Consider the following 14,003-nt stretch of genomic DNA (forward strand, 5'->3'; position numbering starts at 1 on the left):
ATATATTAGAGAATTTTAAAATTTGACAGTAATTTGAGGGATTGTAATAGCTCAATTTCATTTCGAGTCCAACCAAATAAGTAGTTTTCAAAATTCATCAAGAATTTTATTTGATTTAATGCACATGGTCCTACTATAAGATAATTTTGTTGATACATATAAGATAATAAATTTAAACTTCAAATTTCATTTTATTTAATTATAACATATAATATATAATTTTATTTTATGAAAACTATTTATAAAATTTTAAAATATTATTTATATTATAATTTTTTAAAATTGTAAAATTTTAATAACCTAAATTTTCATAAATCAAATATTTATGGAAACAAAAAATTACCAATTTTAACTTTTCTGAAACGATGAATTCTAAAATTCTAACATTTTAAAAATCTCAAAAGTAAACGCACTCTAAATTTACATATTAATTATATATATGTGTGTGTGTGTTCATCTTTCATGTTTATTACATTATTTATATATTTGTTAAACCTGTGGTTTTCGTATCATAAGATTATTACATTGATCACTGAGTCTAAAAAGAAGATTTTTGTTTTACAAAAAAGTTTTAAATTATAAAATAAAAAAAATCATTTTCATTAAATTCAACGTGGGTGGGTCAAATTAATTTTCCAGAAGTGGCAATCAGTTGCCTTTGCAAGAAAAGGAAGTTTTGATTTTGTCCAATATAGTCCTCTAACTACCATAGCCCTTACCTGTATACCCAACCCATTAATTAAATTTTCTTTTGAGATGAAACTTTCTACTTTTATTTCTAAATTAACATTACACCAATCCCTTCTTAAGTTCAATTAATCATCATTTTAATCGGTATAATAATAATTTTAATCCTCTATGTTTATATATTCAAAGTGAATATTGACAGAATGTATAGATTTATTAAGTCAAGATGAAATTGAGAAATATGTAAATTTTAAGAAGATATATACAAGTCCTCGCTTTCGAACAAATTAATTTTATGAAGGATTGTAAATAAAATGGAGTGAAGGGTTGGATTGTTCATTGTTGCAATGACGAAAGTTTGCCATCACAGTTGGTTTAAAAGGTTGTAGTTAGCGTCATTGAACCGGTCACGGAACTTGCTAGGTCAACTAACGTTAAAAATGCAAATAGCGTGTGACAACCCTGAAACCTTTCCTAACACGTTTGTGGACCAACGTTTAGATGTCTACGCAAATGAGAATGAATTCACCCACTCATTTTTTGTTATATAATTATATTCGGATCTTGAGGTTTAGTAAAATTTTAAAAATTTAGGAATTAAATGAAAATTAAAAAAACAAACCAACTAGGATCTAATTAAATTTTTGTATGAGCATTTGAGGAACCAAAATGTCCTAAACTTCTATAACGATCCGCTTAAACTAATTTAATCCCTCTATAACATCAATAGAGAAAATAAGTATTTAGATCAAACAAGAAATGTAATATATATTATCCCTTTCAAAAAAGAAGTTTTCATACTTCTACCCACAACCTTCAAGTCTTAAATTATAGAATCAGTAACCTCTTGCTCAAATTTATATCCTCTTACAGCTGCATTAAAACATAATTAATTAAAAAAAAGATCTACGAGTGGAGTTTATAGTGTTAACCAGTTACCATCTCTTTTTAACATGATAGGAAAAAGAAGTTAATGCAGAATTGCAATAATACCAAACCAACCTTGCCTATGGAGTTATGGGGCTTTATTATTATTGAATACAAACACAGAAGAAAAGGGCAGAATATTGTTCTATTTAATGCTGAACTGTATTTGACGTCCATTAATGTATATGTTATTAAACTATATGTCTTCGTTAATCCTTAAGTATGTTGAACGTTAGTTAAACAGATACACCTAAACACAACCCCCCTTAGATTAGTCAATATGCTGTGAACAATAACCTCCAAAATCCCAGGGTCCGAAGAAAAATTCTAAAAATAACACACTGTCAGTTTGTTTCTATGGCCCCAAATTAATGAGCCATATATGAAGCCAATTCTTATAAGATATAACAACAAGTGTGGAAATGAGTGGCATTTCAACGTTTCTCACATGAGTGGCAATTCTTATAAGCCAATTCCTAGTTGAAATCCTATAAATAGGAAGAATTTATTGAATTTTAAGATATACGCTGTACAATAAAAAAATATTATTAAGAACAATGCATAACACGTTCAACTCATATTTTGGAAGTGCAATATTTGCCCCAACATGTGGAACAAATTGATGGAAATAATATGACCTGAAAGCAATATTCATTTATGAGCTTGTTAAGGGAAACTGTTCAATAAAGCCCGGATTAGCTATTGTTTTGAAAACTTATATACAAAAGAATGTGGATAAAGAGGGAAAAGGGGAAGTGGTAATACCTTGCCGAAGCTGGATGGGCCGCTATTGGCAATATTTGGTCCAGTGACTGTCAGTCATTTCTATCTATATTTTGTTTTTCTTCAATTTTCATCCAAAGGTACTTAGTGGGTTTTCTTCAATTTTTGTTTTAATACTTGTTTGGTTGAGTTGAAGCCACTCCATTGAAAATGGTGATTGCAAATAGGTATAGTCGTTAACATCTGGCTTGGTACTGAGTTTTTCTTTTAAAACGTTTTTAATAATACTCAAAAGTTAGCACCCGTGATAAAAAAAAACTAATAAATTTTAATTTAATCCTCTGATGGCGATTGAAATACATTAAATGCAAACAAAAGAACAAATGGACAGAATAATATTCCTTGTAATGTTAACTGTATTTGAAGCCCCTCAATGTTGTGAATACATTCATTACCAGTAGAAACCAAAAACACCCACACTATGGGGATCAGGAAAATTTCTAAAACTACTCAATTTCATAAAACAATTCAGTGTCAGTTTGTTTCTATGGCCTTATATGAAGCAAATTCCTAATACATATATGGAAATTAATGGCATTTCAACATTTTAGGAAGGAAGCTTTTCTCACCTCTTCTTGTTTTTCTTCCTTCCCTTTAATTGTCTCTCTAAAATTTTAATCCTCTGATCCATGGTTGAAGACGACGATATTTTTTTATGTGATGCTTTAGTTGGTTCATCAGGTGGTGAGGTAGACTGATGTGATGCTGTTCTTTCGGGTTGTTTGAAAGCTGAATACAGATTGATAGAAGGCCGCGGTGTGGTACCAGCCGGAGGCTTAGGTATTAGCGGAACACCTAAAGCCGCCTTCACCCCAGGAGCCTTAAGCACTGCAAAAGTAAAATTTTGAATGGAAAATATACAAAGAACTACAGAGAAATCTTGAGAAGATAAAACTTAAAATTGATCGGAAATGTAAAGTTTTAAGGACTTACCTAGTCCATAGGCGAGGGAAAATACATTTGATGTAATCCAATAACAGAAAATGGCCTGTGGACACAAATGAGATGGAAGTTAACATCATTGTCGTTGTCATCATCATCATTATATATCTGCAAATAATATCGTCTCCTTTTTGGGTTTGGCTAAAAATTTCAGGATTTATATGAGATACAAAGAGCTCCTAAAGAACTTGTTAGAGTAGGCAATGCAAATCAATTTTATGAGCTTGTTAAAGGAAACTAGAATGTAAACCCAGATTATTTGTATGGCAAGTAAAATTCTTAAAATATTGTTTTGACAACTGATATTCGAAAGAAAGTGCAGAAACTGGAAAATGGAAGTGGAAATACCTTTGAGAAATTCATGGTCAATGGAACCGATAGAGCAGCAAAGACTCTAGCAACATTTTTTGTAGTTCCAGAAGAAGGATTCCCCTCCGTACCTTCTAGCATGTTGCACTGAGGGCATCAAGCATTTAATTAAAACCGAGTCGATGATAGAAAGGCATACTCTATACCTCTCAATGCATTCATTTTATCTACAAAAATGGAAGCTTACCTCCACTGTTATCCAAAATGTCAGAGCCGTCAAAACTGGAAAGATGCATAAACCATCTGGTGTACTGAGATCTATAAACCAAAAAGCTCCACCGGATTTAAATGATGGCATTTTCTCAGCCATATTCGAAATCTGAGGGTGAAAGACAAGTCTAAATCTGAATGTACTACATTCAATTCTACAACCAAACTAGTAATCCTTACAGAACCTTTAAAAAAAACGATTTATCTTACGCCTAAAAAAAAGCTGATAAAGATTGGCATCTGAATAAAGAACCCTTTCAGTGGAGTAAAAGGAGTTACACCATATCTGCAATTATTAAAATGAAAAAACATTTAAATGATTTTAGTGATTCAATCATGGAACCAAGGGCTATGCAACATGTACTCTAAACAGGTAAATGAGCTGTCCTACTGGAAAAGTTCTTACTCCTTGAAAAGCTTTTGCATTTCATTTTGACCTTCAGCTACTGCCTGGGGATCCATACCCTGCAGAAAATAGGTAGAAACTTTGAAGTTTTATTTCAAGCTATTGTAAAAGAAACAAGAACATCCATGGAATCTGAAAATGCTCTAGGATTATGCACAAAATCAGATACCGGAATGCTATCCACAAAGTAGATTGTTCAAAATAATAACACAAATCACAGAAAAAGCTGGCACCAGACCGTTCTTTGCATGCGCTCCTTGATTTCCTCCAATCGTGGCCTAAGTAACTGCAGGATAAAGACAGCAGAGAAAAATTCAAATGAACAGATTTTCCCATTAATGAAGGTATGAAAAATAAAAAAGAACAGTCTCTAAGCTACAAAACTGAAGTCACATTCGAGGAGAAAGAATATCTGAGAGAGAATATAAGTTTCCTTTCTTTGTTCTTACACATGTCAAAATTCAGTAATAATCAATGGATACTGTTGCATTCATACTAGGAAAAGTTGAAATTTTTTAAGTGGCAAAAATGTACAGATCATGCAGAGGCATATTATATCTTCTAGAATTAGATGAATAAGATAAGGATGTTCAGTTTTTTCTTTTCCCATTTTACCACTAACAAGGTACAAAGGCAAGATGCCACATGCTGAAATCATCCAAATGTGAATCATCCAGTATTTGCATATTATCAAGTTGTGGCTTCATATACATGGTAATCACAAAAGTAATGTCTTGTACATAGACTTAGGGCTATCAATAAAATAAGTGAAGAACAAAGGGCATGCTACAAGGTAAAAGAACATGACAAGAAAAAGAAGCAGAAACATCACACACCGTCATTTTTGCAGTAGCTTTAAGTTGACTTATCAAAAACGGAAGAGTTAAACCTCGAACCAAAAGTGTTGTCACAACTATGGAACTCCACCTGAAACAAATAGGAAGCCTATAGTGTTAAAAAGATTAAAAGAAAGGTTTGATTTTCAACATTGCACGCTATCAAAACATGGAGATTAGCATAAACCAAGAAGTCACAAGATACATATCGCATAAGACACACCACGAAGATTCTCATTAAGATTTATTTGTCATCATGTTGCATGTAATAAATTTAATTCAACCATGTGTAAGAGATAATAGCAAACTGGTTTGACTAGAATCTGATAGATTACATATAATGGAGAATGGAGATCAGTGTTTCATAGATCGAAGTCCTTATATTTATAGCACTGATAGTTTATGCTTGCCACCCTTTTGGCCATTTGAAATATAGATCAGGTAGATAGTTTAAATCATCAGATTTGAATCCAATTCATAGTGCATTCCATTCGTTCTTGGTACATTTACATAAATACAGAAAAACTAAATAATTACAAGCAGGAATTACCAGTTCAAGCCAGTAGAAGAATGAACTGCATCGATAACGTACTGTATGGCAGCAACGGGTAACCCAGAATCAGCAGCAGCAACAGCAACCTCATTCACAGCAGGAGCCTGCGAAGCCACTGCTTCGAAAGAACTATCCTTAAGAGCTTCCGAAATATCGGTCATAAGCCCAATCCTATCTGCCCCATCAGTCATAAACTCAATCTTATCTGCCCCATCAGTCGACATATACCGAAAAAACGACACACCAGTGCTAGGAATGAGAGATAATTTGGAACATCTTCTATCTTGAAACAACACACCAAAGCCTGATGATGAATTACTAAACCCAGTTCCAAAAGATATTTGTTGAAACAAATTGCTAGGTTTTGGCTGAGAGTAGGACTCGTTTAAAGGATGATTTTTACGATCATCTTCATGGACAATGTAGGCAAATGACGGTTGATATCGTCTAGCTATTAGGGTTGCTCTCCTGGAAAGGCTACGCCTAAATGCCATTGATACAAAGAATAGAAATTCCTCTAACAAAAGAAAGGGTACGATCAAATTAAAACCATTAGCAAAGCAAGATAAATGCAGCTAAAATATATTAAAAACCAAAGCCTCGAGATTCATTTCTAGCAAATAGAACTAAATCACTAAGAAGAGGCCATACAGTGAGATTTTCTGAAGCTAAAATCTGGGAGTTCAAAGAGAGTACCGCAAGTAAGAAGCAAAAACTCAGGGTTTCATTCACATCACAGTGCTGAGTTCGAAAGAGAAAAAGTCTTGTTAGGTGCAGAAACCAACAAGGTGCACTTCGAAACTCGAAACAGAACAGGGATCAACTCCCCTGTATTTACTTCTCCGTACAGCTCTTTTGTTTCCCCCAGTACCTGTTTTTTCTTTTTTGTGTAAATTCCATCCATTTGTAGCGAACAGAATGGGCCACCATTGAGAATACTGGGTCTAGCTTAGCCCACTTGGAGACTGACAGTCATTCCCACTATTTTTTTTCCTTGGGTTTATTCATGATTTGACCCTTGAATTATCCCCTTTTTATACATTGATACCTAAAGATTTTTTACCCCATTTTAGTGATTGCTACTCAATCGTACTTTTTACCCCTGAAGCTAATGATGTTGAAAAAGTAGTGGCCAATGAAAACACATCACATAATCGATGCCAACTTTGATAGTATTGACTACCGTTGACCATAATATTTATTAATTCAAAAGATTGTACAAGGAGGATCCTCAGGGAAACCAAAGAGGTGACTTAGCCTCCCAAAACTTTGGGAAATTACCATTAAGCCCTTTAAATTTTAATTAAGCCTCCCAATATTCTGTAAATTCTCCTCAAGTCTCTTTAATATTTATTTTATAAATTTTAATTAATTCTCCCAAAATTTTTAAAAATCTTATTAAGTTTTTATAATTTTTAATTGAAGTTGTCAAAATTTTTGAAAATGTTCATTATGCCCTCTAAAATTCTAAAAGATTTAATTAGCTTCCAGAACATAATGTGTATCTTGATTCTTAATATATCATTCTATAATCATACTAATTCATAATATCTTTAATTATATTTATATGAATGCAAGAGAAAGATGTTAGTTTTAACACTTTAATTTGCATTGGTTGTCTGAAATTTAGTAATTGTGGAGAATGGAAATACAAAATCAGAGAACCAATGTAAAATCATAAAACAGTGGGGGTGTTGCGACATTTTAATTTCAGCCACTCATTGATGCAAAGGGCATGAAAACAATGCTCACAGTTTGGAATGGTCCTTAACTTTCCATTATCTTGGTATTCCCAAAGACATGTTGAGCAAGTGTTATCACTAGGCCTTGGTAATTGCCGGGTTTCACTAAGCAAAATCACCGGATAGGCATCAATACTTGGTCCATCAAGTCCTTTCTAATAATTGTTAGACTTCCTTCCGAGTTGTAACACAAGCCCTATGATGCATAACAGCGGTATTTCCTCTCTGAAAATTATACCCATTTTAGCACTTGCCATACCAGAGCTCCGATGTCACTCTTGAACATGCAATTCCCACAGCTGTGTTCACAAGACGTGCAATCGGGTTCATGCCATGTCAATCTCATACCATACTTAGGATCCGAAGCAGGAACTAAAACGCTAGCTATCTTCCTACACGTCCATAATAAAGATGCGTACATATCAAGACGATTCATGGAATGGCCATCACAGAGAAAGTTTCGCCACTAAGACAAGAAATGTACCTTAATTGGGGAAGTTGTTTTGATATTGCACCATTTGAGCAATTTTGAAACACATAGTTTTCAGCATATTGAGGCTCAAAAGGAGTACAAGAGGGGTTCATACCCTTAAGGAGATGTCTTGGGCGGCAATAATTAGGGTCATTGATACAAATAATCGATATTTTCGACTATGAATTGACCAGAAAATGGAAGGGTGAGAACTGCTTTAGGTTGATTTTTGCATGAGAGATCAAAACGGGGATAAAGATCAAGTTGGTTGCTAAGACGAAAAGGGAAGCGAATCCATTGATCACCACAAGAAACAGGGCAAATTCCAGTACTTGTTGACGGTTGAAAAGAGAGGAAAACGAAGGAGAAGAGTACGAAGAAGAAGATTTGAAAAATACGGAAATTCTGTTTGTTTTGCAAGCTTTCATGAATGGTAAATACAAACAGAAACGTTAGAAGATGTCAATTTTTGCTCTAAAGAAAAATGAGACATAGGACAAGAAGAAGAGTTCAAAGATGTCATTTTCATGCTTATTGTGAACTCGGCAGGCAAAAGATCATATACTATCTATGATGTTTTCTTTGAAATTTCCTTGAAATAGTAATAATTTAAAATGGTTCTTGGTATATTAGGAACTAACATTTGTATTAATGAGTGAATGGTGATCAACTAGACAAGATTGAAGCAGGCTCCTCAAACTTATAGCGACTTTTGGAAAATATTTGAAGGAGTTTAAGCCGCCCTATCGCTTATGCAGTTGATATGAAAATGGTGGTTGCAGCTCGGCATAGTTCTTAAAATCTCTTTGGTTCGGTACTCCCACGTTGTCATTGCTTTCCCAATGGCCGGCTTTGATGAAGTGAAGTTACAGGGTATGTTCGTAGGGGAGTAATCGAGCTAAACTGAGTTCAAATACTGTCGAGCTTGAGCTCGACTCGAAATTTGGATCTTAATATTCAGCTCAAGCTCAATCGAACATTTGTTTTTAAACTCAAGCATGACTTAAGATATAATGGAGCTCGATCTCAATAAGCTCATTACCAATTTTTGTACTCCGGTTCGATAATTAAACTTAGGGTTAATAATATATATTAAGTGCAATAATGTGATTTAATAATATAAAAATATGAAAAACTCGATAAGGCTTGCAAGCTATTTGAGTAAAGTATTACTAAGCTTGAATTTGGCTCGATCAACAGCTCGATCTTGACTCAATAATTATTGAATTGAGTTCAAATCTCTTTTGAGCAGAACTCGAATAACTTATGAACACTAATATTTCATTTACACCTTAATTGTGATAGAAATTTAATAAAGAATTTTAACAAGGTTAACAATTTTTAAAATATACGTTAAGATTTTAATTAGAATAAAATATTTAGACAAATTAATGGCATTGCAAAAGTTGAGGTATCAAATTATGTCAAATATTAAAGCATAAATATTAAATCTCAAATTTGAACAAAGAATAGTAACCACAACTTAAATTTGTCTATTGCTATATAACCTTAAAACAAGTAGAGGGATCAAAATTGAAATTTAACGATTATCTTATATAGTATAAATTCTAGATTTTGGTATTTGGACCTTTTTCATTAACCAATTTGTTAAATCCAAGTTCAGAAATTCTAGATTTTGGTATTGGAAGTATTTTTCCATAAATCCAATTGTCTTACTTCACATGTATACACAAAGTTGCAACATGCTGTAAAATTGTAACTGCTTTCAACATTAAGGCGATGGCAGGTTCTTTAGGATGAGATGAATCATTTTGTTACCAACTTGCAATAGTTTATCATGTTTGAAGTCTTGGAGATGTCATGGTCCAATTTTTCCAATGACATGGAAGTAGCAAAAGATCTTGATGATCTACTAGCAGCATATGAGAAGTACTTCCACTCAATTGTACAAAAATCACTCATGGGTGAAAGATCTCAAACCCTTTAGAAGTCATTGTCTGTCCTTTTTGACCTTATACTGCAATTTAGAAGTCATGCAAATCGGTTATATGAAGGAATTCATGAGTTACAAGCGAGGGTTTCTTAATTCAGTTGCCTGTTCAACAACTTGTAGATTTGAAATTCCTCCTTTTCCGGTTAGATTTCAGTAAATTTTATACTCGACAACATGCTACAATGTAAAGCTATCAACACGTATGGATTTAAGGAGTTGCTGCTCAAATTTGAGATATAAATGAAGTTATTCAATTCACTAATTTCATTTCACAATGCTCCCACTTGAATGAACAATCTCCTGGACACCTGGTGAACATTTAGACTGACCAATTTGTACAACATCTCTTTGTTTTTAGGTAAGACAACTTGTACTCTTCTATCAATTGTGTTCTATATTTTTACAGGTATCTGACGCTAGCTATATGTTATATTTCAGATGTCTTTCGGATGACTTGTTTGGAATGTTGCATTTGATTTGAAGGTATTCTTATGATTTTGTTTATGGTGTTTATGTAGTACTGTACAAGTTTTGGATATGATAGTCCAAGGTTATTGGTGTTTTCTTACAGCTGATATGTCCAAAGGTTGTATATTTGTACCATATTTCTACATTTGTTAATTGATGTGCAATTCATGGTACATGTTTGATTTTTATCTCTCTTATTTTAACTTAACCATTTCTTGTGCTATACCTTTGAGGACTTTATTGTGGCATTAAGATATGGCTTTTATCTGGTTTTTGATGCAAAGCCTGATTCTTTTTATTTTTTTTTGTATTGGTTGCAAGTTTGGTTCGCAATGCAATGCAAAGTGCGTGGCTCAATGCATGTGAACAAGAAAGTTTTACTCTTTTTCATAATTTTCTACTATAAGGGACCATTAACCTACTTGTAATAGCTATCCATTTTCATGTTCCTTTTCAATTTCTGCATGGGATAGAAATCAGTAGGTACTAGAATTTTGAAGTTCAAAGTATGACTAGCAATCTGGAAAGAACCTTTTACAATTTTATTTTTAGGTAGTAGGAAATTAATAATATTTAAATGTAACCAAGATTTTATTGTCTTGAGAGGGATGACATATGTTTCTATTCATTATTTTGCTGTGTTCCGCTGTGGAACACAAATAGATTATATATTCAGTAGTTTTGGATTATTTACACAATGCTCATGTCATGTGAACCTATTCCTCAGCCATGATCTTAATTTTGTATGTTCCCTCCCTAAAACTACTTTAGCTGCAAATGGCTTTTCAAAAGAGCAAAATCTACATTACCAATGATGTTAATAACATCAGGTGGTTAAGTGAAAATTCTTATTCTCATGGCTTATCATTATGGTTTCACCCATTGATAAGCAATAATTTTCAGATTTGAGATGTCAAGGAAGTCAATGGGGTAGGAGGTGAATTGAAATCCTTTGTCCCTTCTGCTTGCTCCTATTCCTGCCCCACTAATCTAATTGGTCTATGTGTCATGTTGAATTTTATATTTTTACTTCTTGTTAACGTTGTGAACTCTTTTTCTTCTCCACCTCAAGTTTCATTTACTTTTTTCTTTCTTTTTTTTTCCTGCCAACTATTTGTTCTCTGATTTCTCATGGTAAAGTGTATTATTGAAGGAGTTAGTACTGATTTATTTATTTATTTATTTTTATGCTTGTTTTCAAGTCCTTATTTGAGTAGAATTTCTTGCATATTCTTTCAAGTTTTGACCTTCTAATTTCTAATTTTGTAGGTTTTTATATTTATTTATTGGAGTAGGTGCGATTCTATTTTCTACTGTTTTGGTTGTATTGGCACTGCAACAAGGAATTTATGTTGCTTGACTTGTGTATCCTAATTTCTTCCTTCCGGTTTTACATGTTTTGACCATATGATAACACTTCAGCTTGGTATTCTCAGAAATTAAGAGGGCATTCTGCATTGGATTATTCAAAAGTACACATAATTTGACATCGTAGTACGAATAAATGAAACTTGGGGAAATAAGATGGGAAATTCAGTTTATATACATATATTACATAGTAGAGATTAAGCATCGTGAAAATTTAATCAGCTAACCAACAAACCAAATCATGAATTATTGCAGACTTTTACTTGGTGGGAAGAGGATGTTGGCATGGTGTAGTTGAGTAGCCGGATGATAGCTAACAATGATACATCTGCGCATAAATGGCGAAATTCGATGATGCACAGAACAAATTTTCCTTATATATTTCTTTTAAACCTTTTCGTTCACATTTCCCTATAACCAAGCCCCTTCTTTACACGAATCAGAGTAAGTAACATAGAATTTGTTTTTTGTGTTTCTTGTTATCTCCTTGATTCAGACAATATTGAGGAAGAAAAGTAAAATTCAAGGTTGTTCATATCGCTTGTTGTAAACCGCAATCTATTTAATGTTAAATTTGAATTTTTTTTCTAATGAAACAACATTTTATGCCATAAACTTAACCTCCTATTCTAGCATATATAGTTCAAGTGGTTGTGGTTTGAAGGTTTCAATATCATATATAATAAACCATGCAAATGCACTACTCTAACCATGTGGTTGTTGTGTCAACTATAATGGAGATAACTTGAGAAGCAGTGGATTCAAATAATAGTGTATTATTTTAAAATGTAGTAAATAAAATATTTTAAATATTTTAATATAATTTAATATAAAATAATTATATTAAGAATGTTATTAAATTATATATTATTTTAATTAAACTATATTTAATAATAATATTATTAAAATTTTATAACAATAATCATCTCCCTAAAAAAAATTATGCTAAGGGTATTCTGGTTATTTTAGCTTTTTTTCTTATGTTATTACAAATTTATTTTATTCAACCAAACACAAGAATACTATTACAGTTCTATTCCATTACATTCAACCAAATAATTGAATTACTGATTACAACTCTATTCCGTTACAGTTACATTCTATTACAGCTTTATTCCATTATAGCCCTATTCCATTTCAATGAACCAAACGTGTCGTAAGTTTTATATATAGTTTCGAGCTGGCATGTACACTTGATATCGATATCTCTAGTTATTTCTACGTAAATGCAAGGAAAATACCTTAGTTTGAACACTTTATATTTATATCGTTGAAATTCAATAGTTATGGAAACAGCAAACCATAAAATTACGCACGCTGGATTAATTTAATCCTATATATTATGATGGAACAGTGGAATGAAATTTATCAGTAGTGTTACGACATATTGGACAAGCAGGCATTTAATTTCAACCACTCATCAACATGGAAATAATGATCGGAATAGTCCTTAATTTTTCATGAGCTTGGTATTTACGAAGGCATATTGAGCAAGTATTGCCACTAGGCCTCGGTAATCGCCGGCTTTCGCCAAGCAAGGTTACTGGATAGGAATCGACACTTGGTCCATCAAGCCCTTTGGCATCAGCAGCAGCTGATCAACGTGGGACGACGACTGGAACGGAGATTTCCAGGTTATGGTGTTGATGCTCAATTTAAATATTGTTAGCCTTCTTCCGGAGATGGCATACAAACCCTAGGATGCATCAGAGGGATATTCCCACTCCAAAAATTAAGCAGAGTTTAGCTTTTCTTGAAATTCCTGTAAAAGTGAAAAGAATAATATTTATGAGTCCTTTAGTTACTAGTGTAATAATACAAGACAATGTGCTATTTCACGTCGATGTTTTGGCTTAAATGATTGGTGTATAATTCTAAATAATTTTACTTGAATGTGCAAAATAAATAAACAATTGTATGAACAGAGTAAAAAGAATTGAGGTTAAATTTTGTATTAGTCCAAGTTACGTATTTAACCCTTGTACTTTAATTTGATCAAATTTAATCTTTGTACTTTTGAAAATTTAAGTTTCTACTCATGACTTAAATAGTACTAGTTAAATTCATTAGGTTAAATTCTACTATTAGTCTCGTATTATCGTAAATTATGTATTTAGTATTTATTTTCTAATTTAATTATTTTTAGACTATATTATTTGAAATTTTAAAGATTGCTAAATTTATTAACTAAAATGGCATGAATTATCTGTTAACATTATGTAAGAATAATAAGTTAATATGACACTACAGTACATATAATAAAATATTTGTTGTGTAAAATTTTGC

General features: G+C 32.5%; 1 protein-coding gene and 1 pseudogene across 1 annotated transcript; both read right to left on the reverse strand.

The window, feature by feature from the left end:
* Positions 1 to 2,735: 2,735 nt before the first annotated feature.
* On the reverse strand, positions 2,736 to 6,594 carry LOC105788221 (mitochondrial inner membrane protein OXA1). The gene is made up of 10 exons (XM_012614997.2): positions 6,410 to 6,594; positions 5,711 to 6,230; positions 5,161 to 5,251; positions 4,563 to 4,610; positions 4,325 to 4,383; positions 4,129 to 4,204; positions 3,896 to 4,027; positions 3,688 to 3,795; positions 3,331 to 3,385; positions 2,736 to 3,225 (listed from the first exon to the last, which is right to left on the reverse strand). The coding sequence occupies exons 2-10, from the start codon at positions 6,205 to 6,207 to the stop codon at positions 2,963 to 2,965; spliced, it is 1,329 nt and encodes a 442-aa protein (XP_012470451.1). The 5' UTR covers positions 6,208 to 6,230; positions 6,410 to 6,594; the 3' UTR covers positions 2,736 to 2,962.
* Positions 6,595 to 7,388: 794 nt separating this feature from the next.
* Positions 7,389 to 9,850, reverse strand: LOC128034062 (putative RING-H2 finger protein ATL21B; annotated as a pseudogene).
* Between the last annotated feature and the right edge of the window lie 4,153 nt (positions 9,851 to 14,003).

The sequence above is a fragment of the Gossypium raimondii genome, chromosome 2, assembly GCF_025698545.1.
Source record: "Gossypium raimondii isolate GPD5lz chromosome 2, ASM2569854v1, whole genome shotgun sequence".
NCBI classification, from domain to species: Eukaryota; Viridiplantae; Streptophyta; class Magnoliopsida; order Malvales; family Malvaceae; genus Gossypium; species Gossypium raimondii.